This window comes from Diabrotica virgifera, chromosome 5, assembly GCF_917563875.1.
Source record: "Diabrotica virgifera virgifera chromosome 5, PGI_DIABVI_V3a".
Taxonomy (NCBI): domain Eukaryota; kingdom Metazoa; phylum Arthropoda; class Insecta; order Coleoptera; family Chrysomelidae; genus Diabrotica; species Diabrotica virgifera.
Genome location: NC_065447.1, coordinates 21770932 through 21789279, shown reverse-complemented (window position 1 = coordinate 21789279; position 18348 = coordinate 21770932). Strand labels below are relative to the sequence as shown.

The 18348-nt window shown below is 33.1% G+C and overlaps 1 protein-coding gene across 5 annotated transcripts in view; it reads right to left on the bottom strand.

The window, feature by feature from the left end:
- Positions 1-7912: 7912 nt before the first annotated feature.
- Positions 7913-18348, bottom strand: part of LOC114326911 (coronin-2B) — a 128256-nt gene continuing 117820 nt past the window's right edge. For all 5 annotated transcript variants that reach the window (XM_050651306.1, XM_050651307.1, XM_028275372.2 and 2 more), the window contains 2 exons: positions 14248-15844; positions 7913-8448 (listed from right to left, as the gene is read on the bottom strand). In XM_050651306.1, coding sequence (XP_050507263.1) covers positions 15725-15844 — 120 coding nt within the window. In that variant the 3' untranslated portion in view covers positions 7913-8448; positions 14248-15724. The remainder of the gene's footprint in view (positions 8449-14247; positions 15845-18348) is intronic.

Genomic DNA, 18348 nt, shown 5'->3' with positions numbered 1-18348 from the left:
ATATTTCAAAGTAATAAAGGTTTTTATTGAAAATAATCAAATCTATAAGACAATCAGATAGTACAGCTCGGTACGGTATAGGTTATTTGCTTGAGTTGCAAATTGAACGAAAATAAATAAACTAACTTTTGCGTCCAAAAACGAAAATATGCGTCATATGGGGTTATAGAACTTACAACAGGGAAAGATTATTGGTCTTGTGGAGCAAGTAATGTTCTCAGAGGTACATAGCTCTAGAGCTAGGCATAACACAGGGCGTTCTGTCCAAAACCTATGCTCGGTAACAGGACAAGGAAAGCTCAAAAATAAAACAAGGGAAATTCGACAAAAAGTAATAACGGCTCGACACGATCGTTTAATTGTGAATTCAGCTGGAAGACACCCAACCATTTCTCACCTGCAGCTTTTGGAAGCTACAGGTGTAACTCTTTCAGTTGAAACGATAAGAAGAAGAGTTCGTGCCAAGAAGTATACAGCAGGAGACAGTTATGGGTTCCCGAGTTATCCAGGTAGCACAAGATTGATCGCCTAAATTGGTGTCTTCACCACCAAAACTGGAACATTGGGAATTGACAAAATGTGCTATTTTCAGAAAAAGTCAAGATTTGTGAAAAATCAGATGACCCACGAAAGCGTATACTTAGAGGTCGAGGAAGAGAAGAGAGAACGAAAACTGTCAGATCTGTTCACAAATATACAAGATGAAGTGTAATGTTCTGGAGAGCAATTATTGTGATCCGTAAAAAAACTCCTTTAATTTTCATCCAATCAACTTTAACTGCTCACAGGTATGTTGATAACCTGTAGTTAGGCTCTGGAGAGGTGCAACAGGAGAAAATTTAATTTTCGTGCATGATAATGAACCTCCACATACCATTAGAGTGACTAGAGACATCATTGAAGCAGAAGGTATCCCTTGTTTGGAATGGCCTGCTTGCTCACCCGAGCTTAACATTATAGAGAATTTGTTGGATATGCTTAAAAGAAAAATTAGAGCTTGCCAGAATAATCCACAAAACACCTCACGGCTAGTACAAGCTGCTCTTGAAGGATGGAGCAACATATCACAGCAAAATGTTGATAATTTGATTAGGAGCGTGCCCACGCAAACTGAAGCTTGCATAATGACTAGAGGTGATAACACTGACTACAAAAAAAAACAAAAATATATATAAAAAAATTAAACATTATTCGTTTTCCATTGAAATTTTTTATGCTATTCACTTTAAAACAACTAATTTCAATTTGTTTGTTAAATACTTTATTGTTTTATTTAATTGTTATGTATTTGGTAGATATTAAATTACTTTAAAATAAATATTGTTTGACTTCGTGTGTTCGTTTCTTTAACTTCACACGAAATAATAAGAAATATCTGGTGATTCCATATAAGTTTGGGTGTGTGTAGATTAAGGTATGCACAAAAGATCTTTATAGGTCGAAGTGCGCAGAGGCTGCATAGCCTTAACGCTCTCACATAATCTAATCTCTAGTCGTTAACCTGATGCAGGTATCGTTATATGATGAACTAATAATTAGTTGATTTTTCCAATGTTCCTCTATTTCGCTCTATATATGCCATTCTAGCACATTTTGACAGTAAAGCATCAATAGTAGCAACAATATGGTTCGTGTATTATTTGGGAGCTCTACCTCTATTTCTTTTGCCTGTCACCTTTCCCTGGATGGTAAGTTTTTCAATAACATTTCTTCCGAACATGTGTCCACAATAGCCTATCATTTTTTCTTCGGACTATCCGTGGTGTTATCAAATAATTGGAAAACTAGATTTTTACCAGCCTCATTTTTGTGTATAGTATTTTTACTACAAAAGCGATATTACGTAGGTCAAAATTTTTGACGTAAGAGTTGTAATGTTTATAATAAACATGGCAATAATGAAAAGTCACATTCTAATGTTTTGACAGTTCTCTTACGTCAAAAATTTTGATCTACGTAATATCGCTTTTGTAGTAAAAATACTATATATAGTTATTTCATCCAAATTCTGGCATACATTTTTTTGTAATTGCTGATCGGCGCTTTATTTAGTACAACCCTTTAGTTAGTTATTAAATGGCCCAGCTAAGTGATTATAAACATACCATAAGAAAAAATACTATAGTAATTTTGTACTTGCTGAGGAGAAGTGTGATATACGCAATGTTACTTGGGATGCAGTGTCACAGCAAAAGTATTCAGAGATTGTCCTTACCAGATAAGTCTTACCTCCTCTCTTGTGAAATCCAGTTATGGATGGACTGACAACTAGACTCTGCAATGACAGATGGCATGTCCTGAATTCAACAGGCCCCGACTTAGTTACAGACTGAACTTCAAATATATAGGGCTTAACACAAGCCCCCGGAAGTTCAAAATCATGAAATTTACCAAAATGTGAGATGGAGGGCACTATCCCTGGAGTGGCCATGGATGCCACTCAATTAAACCCGACAAACCCTACAAAATCGAAACAAGACAACATAGGGAGTCAAACGAGGCAAATGCATATTGCATCTACATCGATGGCCCCAAAATGGAAGAAGGCTCAGGATGCGGGATATACTCCAGATACTCAAGTATAAAATGGGGTAAGCGTAGTATTAGACTGAATTAGAGCGTATTTAGACTGAACTGGATGGTATCTCCATAGCCGCAAAAGAGTTAACAACTCGGAAAGGTATAGTTGGTAAAACCATAATAATCTGCACAGACAGCATACAAGCGCTACTAACCCTGAACAGACCACGTGTCATATCAGGGCTAATAATTGGAGTGTCATTAGTCACTAGCCCATAAGCTTTGGATAGTAACATCATCTTGAGGTGGGTTAAAGGACACAACGGGAATTAAGGCAACCGCATTGCTGACCAGCTAGCTAGGAAGGCAGCAGGCTCAAGACTCTTAGGCCCGGCGCAAATTGAACCTAAGCGAGACACAACCTGCGCCGGCGAACTGCGTAGACAGTTTTGCGCATCCTACTATCAGTGCATTCGTCCACAGGTCTTGCTTGGGAACGTTTGTCATCGGCGTACAGTTTTCTTGGGCCGTGAGACGCGTGGCTCAGCGCCAGATGTTTATTTTTACTTGTTCTTGTTTGCGATGAATACGGATGGTACCTAAGTACAATTTATTATGATAAATAAAAATATTAGCATAGTCAACACCCCGAGTGAAAACTGCCTTGTCTTTGTCATTAAATTCTGATAACTTTTGGTAGACTAAATAAGCGGCGATACGATATTAATAATCAAAGTTATGCCTTTACAAAAACACATTATTAGAAAAATAAGGTGAAAAATTATTCATGTTACTTAAAACCGTGATCGATAAAAATATCGTATTACCCTCAAATTCAACTTGTCGGCATATTCAATTTTTGTTTATTACATTTTTTATGCTTAAAAATTAAAAACGAAATATGCAGATAGTGTTATTTTTTATGACCGATCAGTAGCGGAGGGATTATGAATTATTATGACCTGCAGTAATTGTAAATGATTGCGATCCTGCAGTAATTGTAAATTATTGTGATCCGAGCAGTAAATTGAGGAATATGAGTTATGACCGAGCAGTAGGGGAGAGATTATTTTAAATATGTAGGTATTATGTGCAGAAATAAAATACTCAGTGTAAGATATCTTTTTATACACCCGCTTATGATCAAATTCGATGTTTTCGAAAGTCATACCGCTACGACTACTATAGGGACGTGTAAGATATTTTTAAAACGTTACTAGTTTTAATCAGTATTTGTACTCAGTACCACTTAGAACCGGTATCAAAAGTAACCGTTACATGTCCGCACTGATTTTGCCCGTCTCTATTCGCCACGTCGATAGCCAACGGTTGGGTTGTGTTCAATATGCGGCACACTAGAAAAATAAATGCACGGGTCACCCGTCCCAGGTTGTGTCTGGCTTAGGTTCAATTTGCGCCGGGCCTTAGGACCTGGTGATCTTTTTGGCTGGTTAACTGCAACAATCGCGGAAATTCCTCCAATCGCAACACCTCCACACACTGGGGCTAGTAGACACTCTCTGTGCAGGAAGTGTGAACGAGATGCCGAAACTGTCGAGCATGTTCTATGTGAATATTCTGAGTTATCGTCAATACGAGAGTTACGCCACTGGATTCTGCAGATTCTAGGATACTAGAATCTGCGCAATAATACCTTATAAATAGAGGGACTTTCAGATCATTATAACTTTTTGCTACTTGTATTCAACTTTTGCTTAACTTTGTTCAGTTTTGTTTAACACTTCTGTTGTTTCACATTTTTGATTTATATTTTGAAAATAAAATACTTTTTTAAAAACTCCTTCTCGAACATCAAATACATAATTGGCGCAGTCAGTAGGATACGTGCGGGATCGGAAAAGACAATTTTACGCATACAGTGATAGAACTTTTTCGGTCTTTGGTGTTTTACATCGCAGCGCGTATCGAAAGAATCTCTACCCTACAGTGGTATCCAGCGAGAAGCAGAGTTCCAGAAGAAGCAAAAGTTCGCAGAAGAGAACCAGGTGCTCCAGATAACTGTAAGTGCCTTTCCTTTTCGCCTTTCCTTTCATATCTTTGTGAGGAAAGATAGATTAATTTTTTGAATTTTGAAAAAGAATACATTTTTGATACATTTCTGATACATTTTTGATATATTTATATACTGTTGCAAATATTGAATTTTATTGAATAATTTTTTGAAATATTTGAAAAATATTTATATTGCATATATATTTTTATTTATTTACATACGTATTATTTTGTTAGATATTTTGAATTTGAATTTATATTTTATCTGATAATATGGCTACTGCAGCTCAAGCTCAAACACAAACTCCCCTTAATTGGGATTTTCTCAAATCAAAACTAAAAAATATTAGACCCTACGACGGAGATTCTAATAACCTGAACAAATTTATCTCAAGATGCGATGAATTAATGCGAACATATACTGTATATAAAGATGCAGATTTAAATAAACATATTTTGGAATGCATACAGGATAAACTAGTTGGAAAAGCAGAAGCACTAGTAGGGAATCGCATGGAATTAACGACATGGGATAGTATAAAGAAAGCATTACAACAATGCTTCGCAGATAGACGTGATTTAGACTGCTTAATGCAAGAACTGACACGAACAAAACCATATAAAAGTGAAAGCCTCCATAATTTTGGAACAAGGATACAACTCTTAAGAAGTAATGTAGCCCAAAGAATAAGTAACGATACTAGTATAGAACTTGCAGATAAAGTATGCCAAATTAACCATTGCGACAAGATCGCACTAAACACTTTTATTGCGGGATGTACAGGTGTTCTTAAAAATAATATGCACCTTAAGAAACCAAATTCTCTTGAAGATGCCATTGCATATGTCGACGAGTTTCATAATTTTGAAAATTTATATGGACATTCCAGTAATAATTTTCCAAAAAATAATCATAATTTTGAGCCACACAATTCTTTTAATCAATCTAGCAGGCAAACTCAGCCTAACAACTATTATCGACCCCTAAGTTCGAACCCCACACATCAATATCAAACAAATCCAAACTTTACTTATCAAAATCAAAACCCTTTCAATTCTAATTATTTTAATCGTAATCAAGGTTATCAAAACCAAAATCCTTCAGGACCCAGACATTTTGAAAATCATTCCACATCTCAGAATCGTTCCACAAATTTTCGACCAGAAAGTAACGTCTTCAGGCCCAACCGAATTCCTAATGATAGGTTGCCTAAGCCACAACCGATGGAAATAGCATCCAGAAATACATTAAATTCAAACTCTAGATGAAATTCCAATAGATACAATAATTATCGAAAAAATTATTTCCCAAGAAAAATTCCCGATACTATAGCTGAAGAGCTATACACAAATAATTATCAAAACGAAAATATTAATTCAACAGAACCTCAACATGGTAGTCAATTTGATTATTTTAGAAATCCTGAGTATGATGATGATCAAAATTTTTATATTGGAAAGAAAACCGTCAACAGAAATATATTTCAATAATCCCCTACCATATATTGAAGTAGGAAATTCAAAAATAAAATTATTGATTGATACCGGTAGTGCCAGGTCCTTTCTACGACCAAGTATTGCAAAAAAATATTTTCCTAATTGCATCTACCAGTCAAATGTAGATATAAAAACTGTTCTTAATAGTAAGACTATCAAATATCAAGCCGAAATACCAGCATTTCCAGAATTCGGAAGTGACTTTTATATCAATTATGTCCTATATGATTTTCACGAATATTTTGATGGAATCTTAGGATTAGAAGATATGATGAGAATGAATTTAGTTATAGATTTAACTAATAAACTAATTTATAACAACAATGTAATGATACCGATTAATTTATATCATCACAAAATGACGAGTAATAATATAAGAGAAGAAATGTATAATAATGAGAACAGAAGATACAATAAAAATCAACATAGAAGAAATAATGGAAATAAAAGCAGAACATATTATAGAGGGTATAATAATTATAATGAAGGAATATATAATTAAAATTATGGTAAATATAACGATAATGGAAGAAGATATTATAATAATAATGATAGAAGGTATAATGGAAATAAAAGAAGAATATATAGACGATATAACAAAAATACGAGAAGAACATATAGAAGATATAATGAAAATAAAAGAAACATATATAATCATGAAAATTTTCTAGACCAAAGCAACGGAACGAGAATGAAATAGAATTACAAGAAGATTCCGGCTTTGAAGAAGAAGATCCAGCAACCAGCATCCCAAAAATAACTCCATTATTTTTCGGACTCAGTGAGGGAGGAGTTACGCCACTGGATTCTGCAGATTCTAGGATACTAGAATCTGCGCAATAATACCTTATAAATAGAGGGAATTTCAGATCATTATAACTTTTTGCTACTTATATTCAACTTTTGCTTAACTTTGTTCAGTTTTGTTTAACACTTCTGTTGTTTCACATTTTTGATTTATATTTTGAAAATAAAATACTTTTTTAAAAACTCCTTCTCGAACATCAAATACATAATTCGAGAGTACAGTGGGTGATCATATTATTAGAGCCACCTCAGAAAATTTGACTTTTCTTTAATAATGGTATGTAAGTTTTTTCTTTATACGGTCCACGTTGCCTTTGAAACTTGAGAAATAGATGCTATGTTTCTGTTGGAGTGATTAGTATTGAATATTAAAGTTTTTATTTCTGCTATTTTCCTAGGTGAAATGTCTTTGGATTTCCCATGATGTTCTAGTATCATTAGTGTAACGAACGCGCAATTTTTACTAAATTCACAAAATATAGTATAGGACTGTCAGAATATCACTAGAGAGCAATCGAAGCTCACAAAGTTTATTATAACTCTAAACACCAAGAATACAAAATAATAGGCACAATAGTTGCAAGCTAGGCTGGGCAGCCCTGACAAACAATGGCATCTGAGTCACGCATTGCCACACATGCGTGTTGCCACTTTTGTCAGACTATTTATTGCACTTTCATAAAGTGTAACAAGACAGCCAAATGGAAACAAATGCATTAATATATAATATAGCTCAATTATATACCCTTCCTATAAAACATTGAATTTTACTAGGTGGCTCTAATAATGTGATCACCCACTGTATGCGTTCGGCGAGCCTTGGCCTACACCTGCCGACATAGGGGAGCTGTCTCCTGGTGATTTATCCGCCTTCCTGGAAATGGCAGGATGGATGATGGACGACAACCCCTGGGAGGATGCACAGTGGGTCAATTGTGGTCTAAGTGCTGTGGGACTTGACTCGCCCTCCCTATTCTACAGATGGGTGAGGAGAAGTAATCAGCAACATTTCCTCACTTCGGGATCTATGTATATTTTTTTAGAATAATAAGGGATTATTAAGTAAAACTTCATATTATGTTCTAGATGCTGTATTTAAAGAATGTATTTCAAAAAATAAAATCTAGTTGATATTAAAATGCACAAACATTGATCTAACAGTAGTAAAAATATGTAAAAATATTATACGATCGACTTTTCACAAAACATGTTATAATCAATGACATCCATAATGAAAAATATTGAATCCTATCAAGATGATACCCTAACGCTATGTTCACAAGGCAATAGACAGCCTAAGTCTGATGTCACAAAATTGGGAGGAGCTTATATTGACTCCAAACAATTTTGTTTGTAACGTTAAATGGTCATAAGGAATTTTTCATGTATGTGCTTTGTGTGGCAAAATAAGACTTCATTTAGGTATTTCGTTAAAGAAACGTGTTAATTAAGAGATTTTTACTAGTTTTGCTCAGGTGGTTTTTATTCCTTAGTGGTTGAAAATAAACATAACCTCAAAACTGTTTACGTTCTAATCATTGCATTAAATTAACTCACCTGGGCAAAAACGAATAAAAATCTCTTAATTGACACGTTTCTTTAACTAAATACCTAAATGAAAAGTCTTATTTTTTTCACACAAACCACGTAAACAATAAATTAAAAATTCCTTATGAGTGTTATGTATAAACAATATAAACAAAATTGTTTGGAGTCAAATATAAGCTCCTCCCAATTTTGTGACGTTACAATGATTTTTTGAGGTTAAATTTGGTTCTGTTAAAGAACCAGGCAAATGAAAATATGTATGTACAGTCATTGAAAACTTTTAAACATGAAAGACATTCCGTTTTTATTTCGAAAAATAGTTCCAATGAAATGTGGTTCCGAAAAAGTTCTAACAATCAATTTAAAAATGGCTGCGGCTGAAATAAAAAGGTTAAAATGGCTATAATAACAGCAGAATTCGACGTTCACATGATTATAGAGCAAAAAACTTTAATCTTTTCAGAGATGCTCGTCATATGATACGTAGTATTCAATATATTCTGTTCCACATGATACTTTTTGTTATGGTTAAAGTATAATAGTATATTTTTCTTTGAGTGTCTTCCGTCGTGTCATTTTAACAGCTGTTCATATAAGAATAACAGCAATAGAAAGTTACATATATCGTCAAAGTCAAACGCAGATTGTGTAATTTTAAAATTGTTCTTCTCCAGCAAGAATTTTAAATTATTTTTTGAAGTTGTCCACTGTTAAAAACCTCTGCGCATTTTGTAGTATTAGCTCTGAGCATCCCAGCATCCGTGTTTTACACTTGATGACTGGCATATTCTTCCCAGTTATTCTGCATATATCACTTTATGGCTATTTTTTATTTTAAGGCCATTTTCTACAAATACTACAAGCAAACTTGCAGGGAAGAAACTAGCATATACAAGTCAATATATTCAATTATTTTATTTATCAAAATTTCTGCATATTCATAAAAATAAATGAGAAAATAAGTATGTAATATCAATAATCTTTTATCAGATTCAATATTTTTCGTTCTAAGTCTACGTAATACTGTTCTTTGCCTACTTTAAGGTATTTTTCTTAATTACAGCTACCTTCTACTTTGGTAAATGTGAACAGTAATTGCTTAATCTCTGATTGACCAAATAATAAGTAATCTGTTATTGTAAATGTGTTACATCTACCTACAAAAGAAAAAATTAAAGAAGTTCCAAAATCACACTTGCCTCAGTTGTCCTCATACACTAGTACCAACATCACAATATAAACAATATGTTTATGCAGATTGTAAGGTGTTGTCAATCCTTCACAACATAGTATACAGACATAACTTTGAGTTAAAACGAAGCATGATATAATCTATTCGCTCCGAGCGTTAACAAACTGTCAATGCAAAATCGACCGACCTGCTCATGGTGGCGGTTGCTTGAAATGCTTGTAAGGACGATTTAGTGTATGTTTAAATGGGATATTTAAAAAAAAAGCCATATCTCGCTATTTTTTGTGTTGTTCACTGTAAAAATACATGGAGAAATAGTGATGTGAAATACCTTTATTTTCCTCGTTCCCAAAAAACATTAAGATTAAAGAATTAAATTGATTAATGCTGTTAGAAGAATTAAAAGGTCAACTTTTTCCATATACAGTGCTAGTCAAAAGTCCGTACCCCCCCTCGTATCTTTTGAACGGTTATACCTTTAATACTGAAATTTGGAGGGAGCAAATAAACGGACGTAAGCTTCTTAACTAGTCATGACAGGTGACGTAATAGTGACAGATGACTTTACAGCACCACTGTGACAGATAATTTTAAATGGGATCTTATGGCAAGTGATACATCGTTTGAAAGGTATTGAAAATACCTATTCAGTCATACTAATTTTGTTTGAGTTTAAGCTAATTTTGATGAATAAATGAAATAAATATAAAATTGTAGTTTCGCATTTAATTAATACAAATTCAAAATTCCGCCTATGATTACTTGTCAAAAAGGTTGACGTTGACGTAAAAACTACTAGAGAATTGAAAAACGTCAACTTTTTTGACAAAAAAACCATAGGTGGACATTTGAATTTTTATTAATTAAATGCGAAACTACAATATTATATATATTTAATTTATTCACCAAAATCAAAATCAACTTAAACCCAAAAAAATTAGTATGGCTGAATAGGTGTTTTGAATACCTTTCAAACGAGGTATCACTTGCCATAAGGTCCCATTTAAAATTATCGGTCACAGTGGCTTTGTAACGTCATCTGTCACTATTACGTCACCTGTCATGACTGGTTAAGAAGCTTACGTCCATTTATTTCCTCCCTCCAAATTTTACTATTATAGGTATAACCGTTCAAAAGATACGAGGGGGGTACGGACTTTTGACTAGCACTGTATACAAAGGATATGACAATATACAGATGATATAATAATATTATTTACGTTTTTATAGGTTTTATACATATTATAGTATTTTTACTACAAAAACGTTATTACGTAGGTCAAAATTTTTGACGTAAGAGAACTGTCAAAACATTAGAATGTGACTTTTCATTATTGCCATGTTTATAATAAATTTATATTTATAATAAACATGGCAATAATGAAAAGTCACATTCTAATGTTTTGACAGTTCTCTTACGTCAAAAATTTTGACCTACGTAATAACGTTTTTGTAGTAAAAATACTATACATAAACTTTTTAGCTCTGAAAAATCCGAATTGACCATTCCAGGTCACGTGACTTTGACAGCGTCGCTGAGAGGCAAATATTGTGTTTTCAGTGCTATTTTTGCTATTTTCTCGTTTTATTATAAAAATTCTGTGGTTTTAACTACAAAAATGTCAAATATTGGATATTATAACACCTTCACAGGGGAAGCAAAAACCCGGCATAATCAGAAAATCAGTATTCTTGACCCACAATTCCCGTTGTTCTGTTGAATTTAAAATGACTCGATCTTGAAATGCCGCCGGTATTCTAAAAAAACTCACTTTATCTCTTTTACCTTTACTGGAACACTTTACAACTGAACCACCAGAAGCGAAACTCCTGCCGAAAACGGTAACATAATTTTCATGCTCATGTGTCAACGTAACTGGTGCAACCTCACTTTTGCGACTGACGTGACAGTTGTTTATAGTTAAATTTTATATTTATATATGTTTTATTTTATATTTTATAGTTAAATTTTATATTTCATATTTAATTAATAACTACTTGTCAAAAATATTACCTAATTTGGAATGGTCTATTCCTTAGAACAGGGGTTCCCAAACTGGGGGGCGTGAGGACATATCAGGGGGGGCGCGAGATAAGTTGAACATTAAATTAAATTTAGTTATTTTTCTAGAATTCAAAATAAACCGCTTGTTAAACTGTGTCTGGTAACGCAGAGTAAGCAAAAGTTATCTCAAATACTTATCTCTTTTTGAAAATACTGAGACATACAAAAACAGGTAGCTGATGCAGTAAAATAATTGCCATTTTTTGCTATTCAGCTAGACGAGAGTACTGACATAGCACAATGTTATCAGTTAATTGTTTATGTTCGGTATATTCAAAACGAAAGAATGAAAGACGAGCTACTCTTTTCTACAGAGTTGGAGACTGGAGACCACGACAAAAGCTATTAATGTTATGAAAGCAGTGTGAGAGTTTTTTGACAAACATGAACTCTCTTAGCAAAAACTGATCAGTTTATGTACAGATGGCGCACCTTCAATGCTTGGTTTTAGCTCAGGCTATTTGCACTACATTGTTTGATACATCGACAAGCCTTGGCAACAAAAACCTTTCCAAATGAACTTCTGGCTGTCTTAAAGTTGTGTATTAAAATAGTGAAGTACATAAAAAAACAGTGCGTTAAATACTCGACTGTTTAAAACTCTTTGTGAAGATTTAGAAAGTGATCACACAACACTGCCACATCATACAGAAGTACGATGGCTCTCAAAAGGAAACATGTTGGCAAGATTATTTGACCTTTGAGATGAAGTAATCACCTTGGAACATCAAAAGCAAAATGAGCTAAATATGGCCTTCAAAAAAACATTGTATCCAAGTAATATTGGCTTATTTGTCAGACATCTTTGACTCGTTGAACAGCCTTAACCTAAAACTGCAGGGTGAAGACTAAGAAATATAGTAGTTACTCATTGTGATGGAGGCTTAGTTACTCAACTTTGGAGGCGTAAAATATCAGAAAACCCCTGAAATTATTCAAATTTCTCTACAGTAGAGCCAATCTCAGAAGAAACACGCTTCAAGGACATTTTTATGAAGGATCAAATTTTGAAAATCCAAATATCAAACCATTTGGAGAGCATAATTGAAGAGTTCCAGAAATACTTCCCAAACATTTGTGACAATTTTATTTACAGAATGTCAACTGATCCATTCCATGTAAACATAGACTCCCTGCCTGAATCACTTCAAGAAGATGCTTTGCAAATAAATCCAAATGATTTTTTGCATGATTCCTCCGCCAAATACTTTGTTATAATGGACAAACCTTCATTTTGGTTAAAATATTTCAAAGTGTATCTTAGTGTATCACGGGAAGCTCTTCATTTATATTTGCCTTTTTCAACACTTTTGGCAATTAAAACAAAATATCGGAATAAACTTGATGTTGCTAGTGACTTGTGCTGTGCACTTACTAAAACTCAGCCACGAATAGGCATACTAGTAAATAAAATGCAAGCACATCCATCTCACTAACCAACCTAATCTATTTTTCTTTTATTAATAATTTTTGTAGTTTATGGAAACTGATATTGTTGTATCTTATGGCAGAATAAATAAATGTTTTGTTTTCAAGCGAATACTTATTTGTTTTTGTTTTGTTCCTATTTAGGCGCATACAATTTATTGTAAAGAGGAGGGGGGGGGGCGCGAGAAGCTTTCATTTCAACAAAAGGGGGCGTGGTACAAAAAAATTTGGGAACCCCTGCCTTAGAACATCAAGTTCTATTCTGTAACTGGTGCACAAGGTCAAATATTTCGGTCCCAACAAAATCAATGGAAACGACAGTCAGATTCGCTTCTGTGTCTGAACAAAACGCCGGTATTTTAATCATATTTTTAAATTAAACAATGGTTTTCTGCATGATACTATAAATAACAAGATAATATATTGCACATCCGGAAGTCGTGACGTAACTGGAGACCGGCAAGATCGTAATGGTTCGTAATCATTCGTAATGTCCGATTACTTTGAATTGTTCGCGGTTGTATTTTATATTTTATCTTTGACAGTTATTTTGACTGGAATCTCGACACTAAATTTTTTTCGAATACATTGAAGTTTAATTTTATTTTGCTAATTGAATAATTTCATCACATAATGCATACAAACCCCATTTAACTTTAACAAGAATTCAAATTCAACTTCCGGTCTCCAGTTACATCATCAATGCGCGAGCTCGGACGTATTTGCGCTTCGGGAAAATACTATCTCTTTATTTATAGTATCATGGTTTTCTGCATTAAACGTACTTTGTTTACAAGATGTTTGCCCCTAAACCGCTGTCAAATGACGTCACTCTGGAATGGTCTATGGAAATCCTAAGTCTGACGTCACAAATGTCACAAAATTGGGAAGAGCTTATATTGACTCCAAACAATTTTGTTTGTAACGTTAAATGGTAAGGAATTTTTCATTTATGTGCTTTGTGTGGCAAAATAAGACTTGATTTAGGTATTTCGTTAAAGAAACGTGTTAATTAAGAGATTTTTATTCGTTTTTGCTCAGGTGGTTTTCATTCCTTAGTGGTTGAAAATAAACATAACCTCAAAACTGTTTACGTTCTAATCATTGCATTAAATTAACTCACCTGGGCAAAAACGAATAAAAATCTCTTAATTGACATGTTTCTTTAACTAAATACCTAAATGAAAAGTCTTATTTTGTCACACAAACCATGTAAACAATAAATTAAAAATTCCTTATGAGTGTTTAACATTATAAACAAAATTGTTTGGAGTCAATTATAAGCTCCTCCCAATTTTGTGACGTCAAGACTTAGGATGTCCATTCAACAAAGCTTCATCTTAATTCTTAATCTAGTCTTTTGGACCTTGGCGATTTTCCATGTCAATTTTTATAAGGATATCTACTTTCATTAGTCGTAACTATTTGCATCTGTTTATTTTTACACCGATCTTTTTAGTTCAAAGTTACATATCCAATTTTAATTTTATACTGTTGCGTTTGAAAAATTTAACATTAGAGTGCCACTTGAACTATAAATACTTTCATCTTTATTCTACATTATACAAAAAATAAATAACCTATTATTTGGTCAATCACCTAATCTCTCAAGAAATCAACCCGAACAGTCAATCGGTGCTTTTTAAAATTCTCACAAGCAGTATTTGTCGGTGTTGTACCACCATTTTTAAAGCTATAAGCTGTAGTATAAGCTATCATAATAACCAGTCATAAATTGGTTCTTGTCATACGTAAATACTTTCATAAGCTATAGCTAAGCTAGGCTTAAAGTGACCTAAACATTGATTCAACTAACGAGTGTAGAACCCATTAAAAATGGGTCCAAAATGTGTACCCTTCTAGTGTCATCTATCAATGTATAAAACTGAAAATTATTTACTACAGAGCAATGATCCATCGTTGCTTTTGTAAATTCTTGTGATGTAAAACGTATGACGAGTTTCGATAATAAAGGTAAAAAGTAACATATAAAAACTATTATTCTTTCTTACAAATTCAGTTCCACATAATCAATTTAAAAAATATGACATATAATGTCAACTGACGTAACAACGTTATGACGTAGAACACTTCTTTTATACTTTTCACTTGTTATACTTCACCACACTGTGACTTCTTCCCTTATTAAGGTATATGTAACAAGAAAAGTCAGAGTAAGGCGAAACATGCCAAAAACATGTTAATTATAAGCAAATTAGGGTAGAAGTGTCACAAAAATGTAGTTTTAATTTATATATTTTATATAATAATGGAATTTTGTCAGATAAGAGTCTCTTGAGTTTAATATATGTATGTATATTTTCGTTATTTAAAAAGTTTCTTTGTCCCTTGAGTAGTCAACTTTGTGCAAGCATAAATTTGAACATGTGATTGATGACGTGAAACGGATTTTGTAGAAAAAACATTACACATCGTAAAACTAACCTATATCTTTTTGTAAAAACATAAATCACAAAATTCATAATCAATAAAAATCAAAATTACTTTGAAAATACTTCGTGGTAACTCGACGAATAAACTTAACCGCTAAAATTAAAATGTAAACAATGATATAAAAACATGTATAAAAAATATACAACAAAATATGTACCGTTAAAAAATGAAATAAAATTAAGTTAAAAAAATCAGTAGAATTACTTCTTAAGTAACCTCTTCAGCTGCTCTTCGAGTTCTTTGACTCTTTGTTCGCTATTGATAAGTTGTTTCTTCAATTTGCGAATTTCTTCGCCTTGAGATTGATATGCTCGTCGTAACTGTGAAGAAAAAAAAAAAGGTAATTTATATGCGCCCTCTAATTTAAAATAGTATTCGTAAAATCAAAGATAATGGCGAAGTAAGGTAGAAAATTTCATTTTTTTACTAAATTTTGTATATAGACGGAAATACACCATTCAATTCGGTTGAACAATGTGGATGATTCAATTATTTTTCATTTAATTCGGTTGAACAATGTGCATGATTCAATTCGGGATTTTTATAAAGTCGAGAAATATCGGAGTGTTTTCATCTATGCACCATTATTAAATAAAATGATTACGAATATCTTATAATAAAGTATGAAACTCACATAGTACAAGTCAAAATGAAATAAACGGTTGAATCTAAAACAATCGACAAAACTTGTATAGACGCGTCAATGTGGTTGAGTCATCCCAGTTGTACAACGAAGTTCAACAAAAGTAGAAATTGGCTGAACTCATTTCAACGTTCAATTTTGTTGAACGCTTTCATTGAATTGCAAAATACATGGTTCATTTTGGTTGAATCATCAACATTGTTCAACCGAACTGAATGGTGTATTTCCCCTTTTACTCTCAGTATCTAGTTTATTTTGTTAAAAGTATTTCTTAAGAAATCATTTTAAGTCGTTTTAATAAAATTTCCGTTATATTTATACCACCCAATCCCGCAACCCCCAATCTACCCGCATAATCTGGTTAAAAGTTACCGCTTTAATATTATAAAAGCAGCTAAAGTCCTTTTCATGAACATTTTTCAGTGCGTCACAAATGATAGAAAAAAAAGTCCGTGATAATACACATTTATAACATTCCACCGCCGCCTACGAAAAGTATAACTCCGAAAAATGCCGTTAAGAATAGAACTTTCAATGAACGCCGTGAAAAATATTATTTTCGATTATATGATTGTGAAAATTATAATCCTGAAGTGTTAGCGAAACAATTTATGTTTTGAGGAGTATCGGAAAAAAACATCATTTCTGTTTGTGGCTCCACGAAAATTATAATTAGTAAAAAGTTCTCAGAAATAATTGTTTTCGTCGGCAAACACAAAAACAAAAAGGGAAATAATTGTTTTCGTCGCCATCTATTATGAACTAAATATTTTCATTATTAATATTTTTTGAGTTATAATCTTCGCGGACACGCATATAAAAAATTGTAATCGCCAGTACTTATCAAAGAGTTATTTTCACTGGAAATGTATTAGGAATCACATTACTCATAGGTACCAGCGATTTATTCTAACATGACATTTTAGTTAAATCTGACAGTTGTCACATTTTATTTGCAATTTGGCATAAAAACAAATCAATTGTGTTTATTGCATTTATAAAATGGTATTTTCTTTTATTTGTGTAGTCTTATAAATTGTACAGATTATATTCGTAGATAAATTTTATAATTTGTAAATAATTTTTTTTCGATTATAGCGCCGCTATCTATCGACAACTAGAATAAATGTTATAAATGTCTCTAATCACAGACGTGCCTTTTTTTCACATACAATTTAATGCGTTAGAAAGAAATCGAAAGACTGTGATGCAGTGAAAGATGCTCATGAGAAAAAGATTACAATTTGTTATATTCTAAAATATTCTGCAAATATTCTAAATAATCCCTTTAAAGGTTTTACCGACATCAACACCTACTTCTCAATTCTTTTTATTTTCCGTCTTGCCATCCAGATGCGAACGACGATTCTACGTGTGTTCTAGACCCCTTTTAGGGTAAGATTTTTATTTTTTGTACCTTTTGTTTCTTCGCATATCGTGTTTTTGTATTGCCTCATCTAATTGGGGTGCTATAGAGCGTTTCACGTTTAGAGTAGAACATTGCGGATATATCCTCATGTATTTCTTATGAACGATACAAGCGCGCCGATGCCACGCCGTACTGACTAGAATGAATCGTATATCGGCAGTCGAGTATCCACCAGTGCGCGAGAGGTTTGGCAACATTGATCTCCGTAAGCGTAACATTCTATTCTTAACGTGAAACAAACCATAGGACAGAGACCACTTTAATCCTAGTTTGGTTTGTTTCAGTTTGAACGGTAGCCACTTTAATCCCAGTTTATATTAGGATGGAGGTCCCTCATATGAAGCTCCTTTTTTGATCTCAGTACGAACCGAGGCATCCAACCTTAATTTGGAGGCCATCGTTTATCCAAGATTCGAGCGGTGTCGAAGCCCACAATCCAGTCTTAATTCTATTACCAGATAACAATATAAGATACTGAATTTAGTTAAAATCTTTTCCATAAGCAGTGCACAATTTGTTATGTTTAATAAATATTTTTTACAGTCTCTATTTTAAACCTGTCTGAATCGAAATGGATTTATTAAACAACAAATTTTGTGTTCTCTTGTACGTATTTAACATTTTTTTTTTATTTTTATTGCATGCTTTTTTGTTTCAATACAGTTAATTCGGTTAATTCCCAATTAGAATAGTTAAATACAGTTGATCCGTTGCAAACACGGGTTAGGTTAGTTAAGACCGTTTTCAAGGTA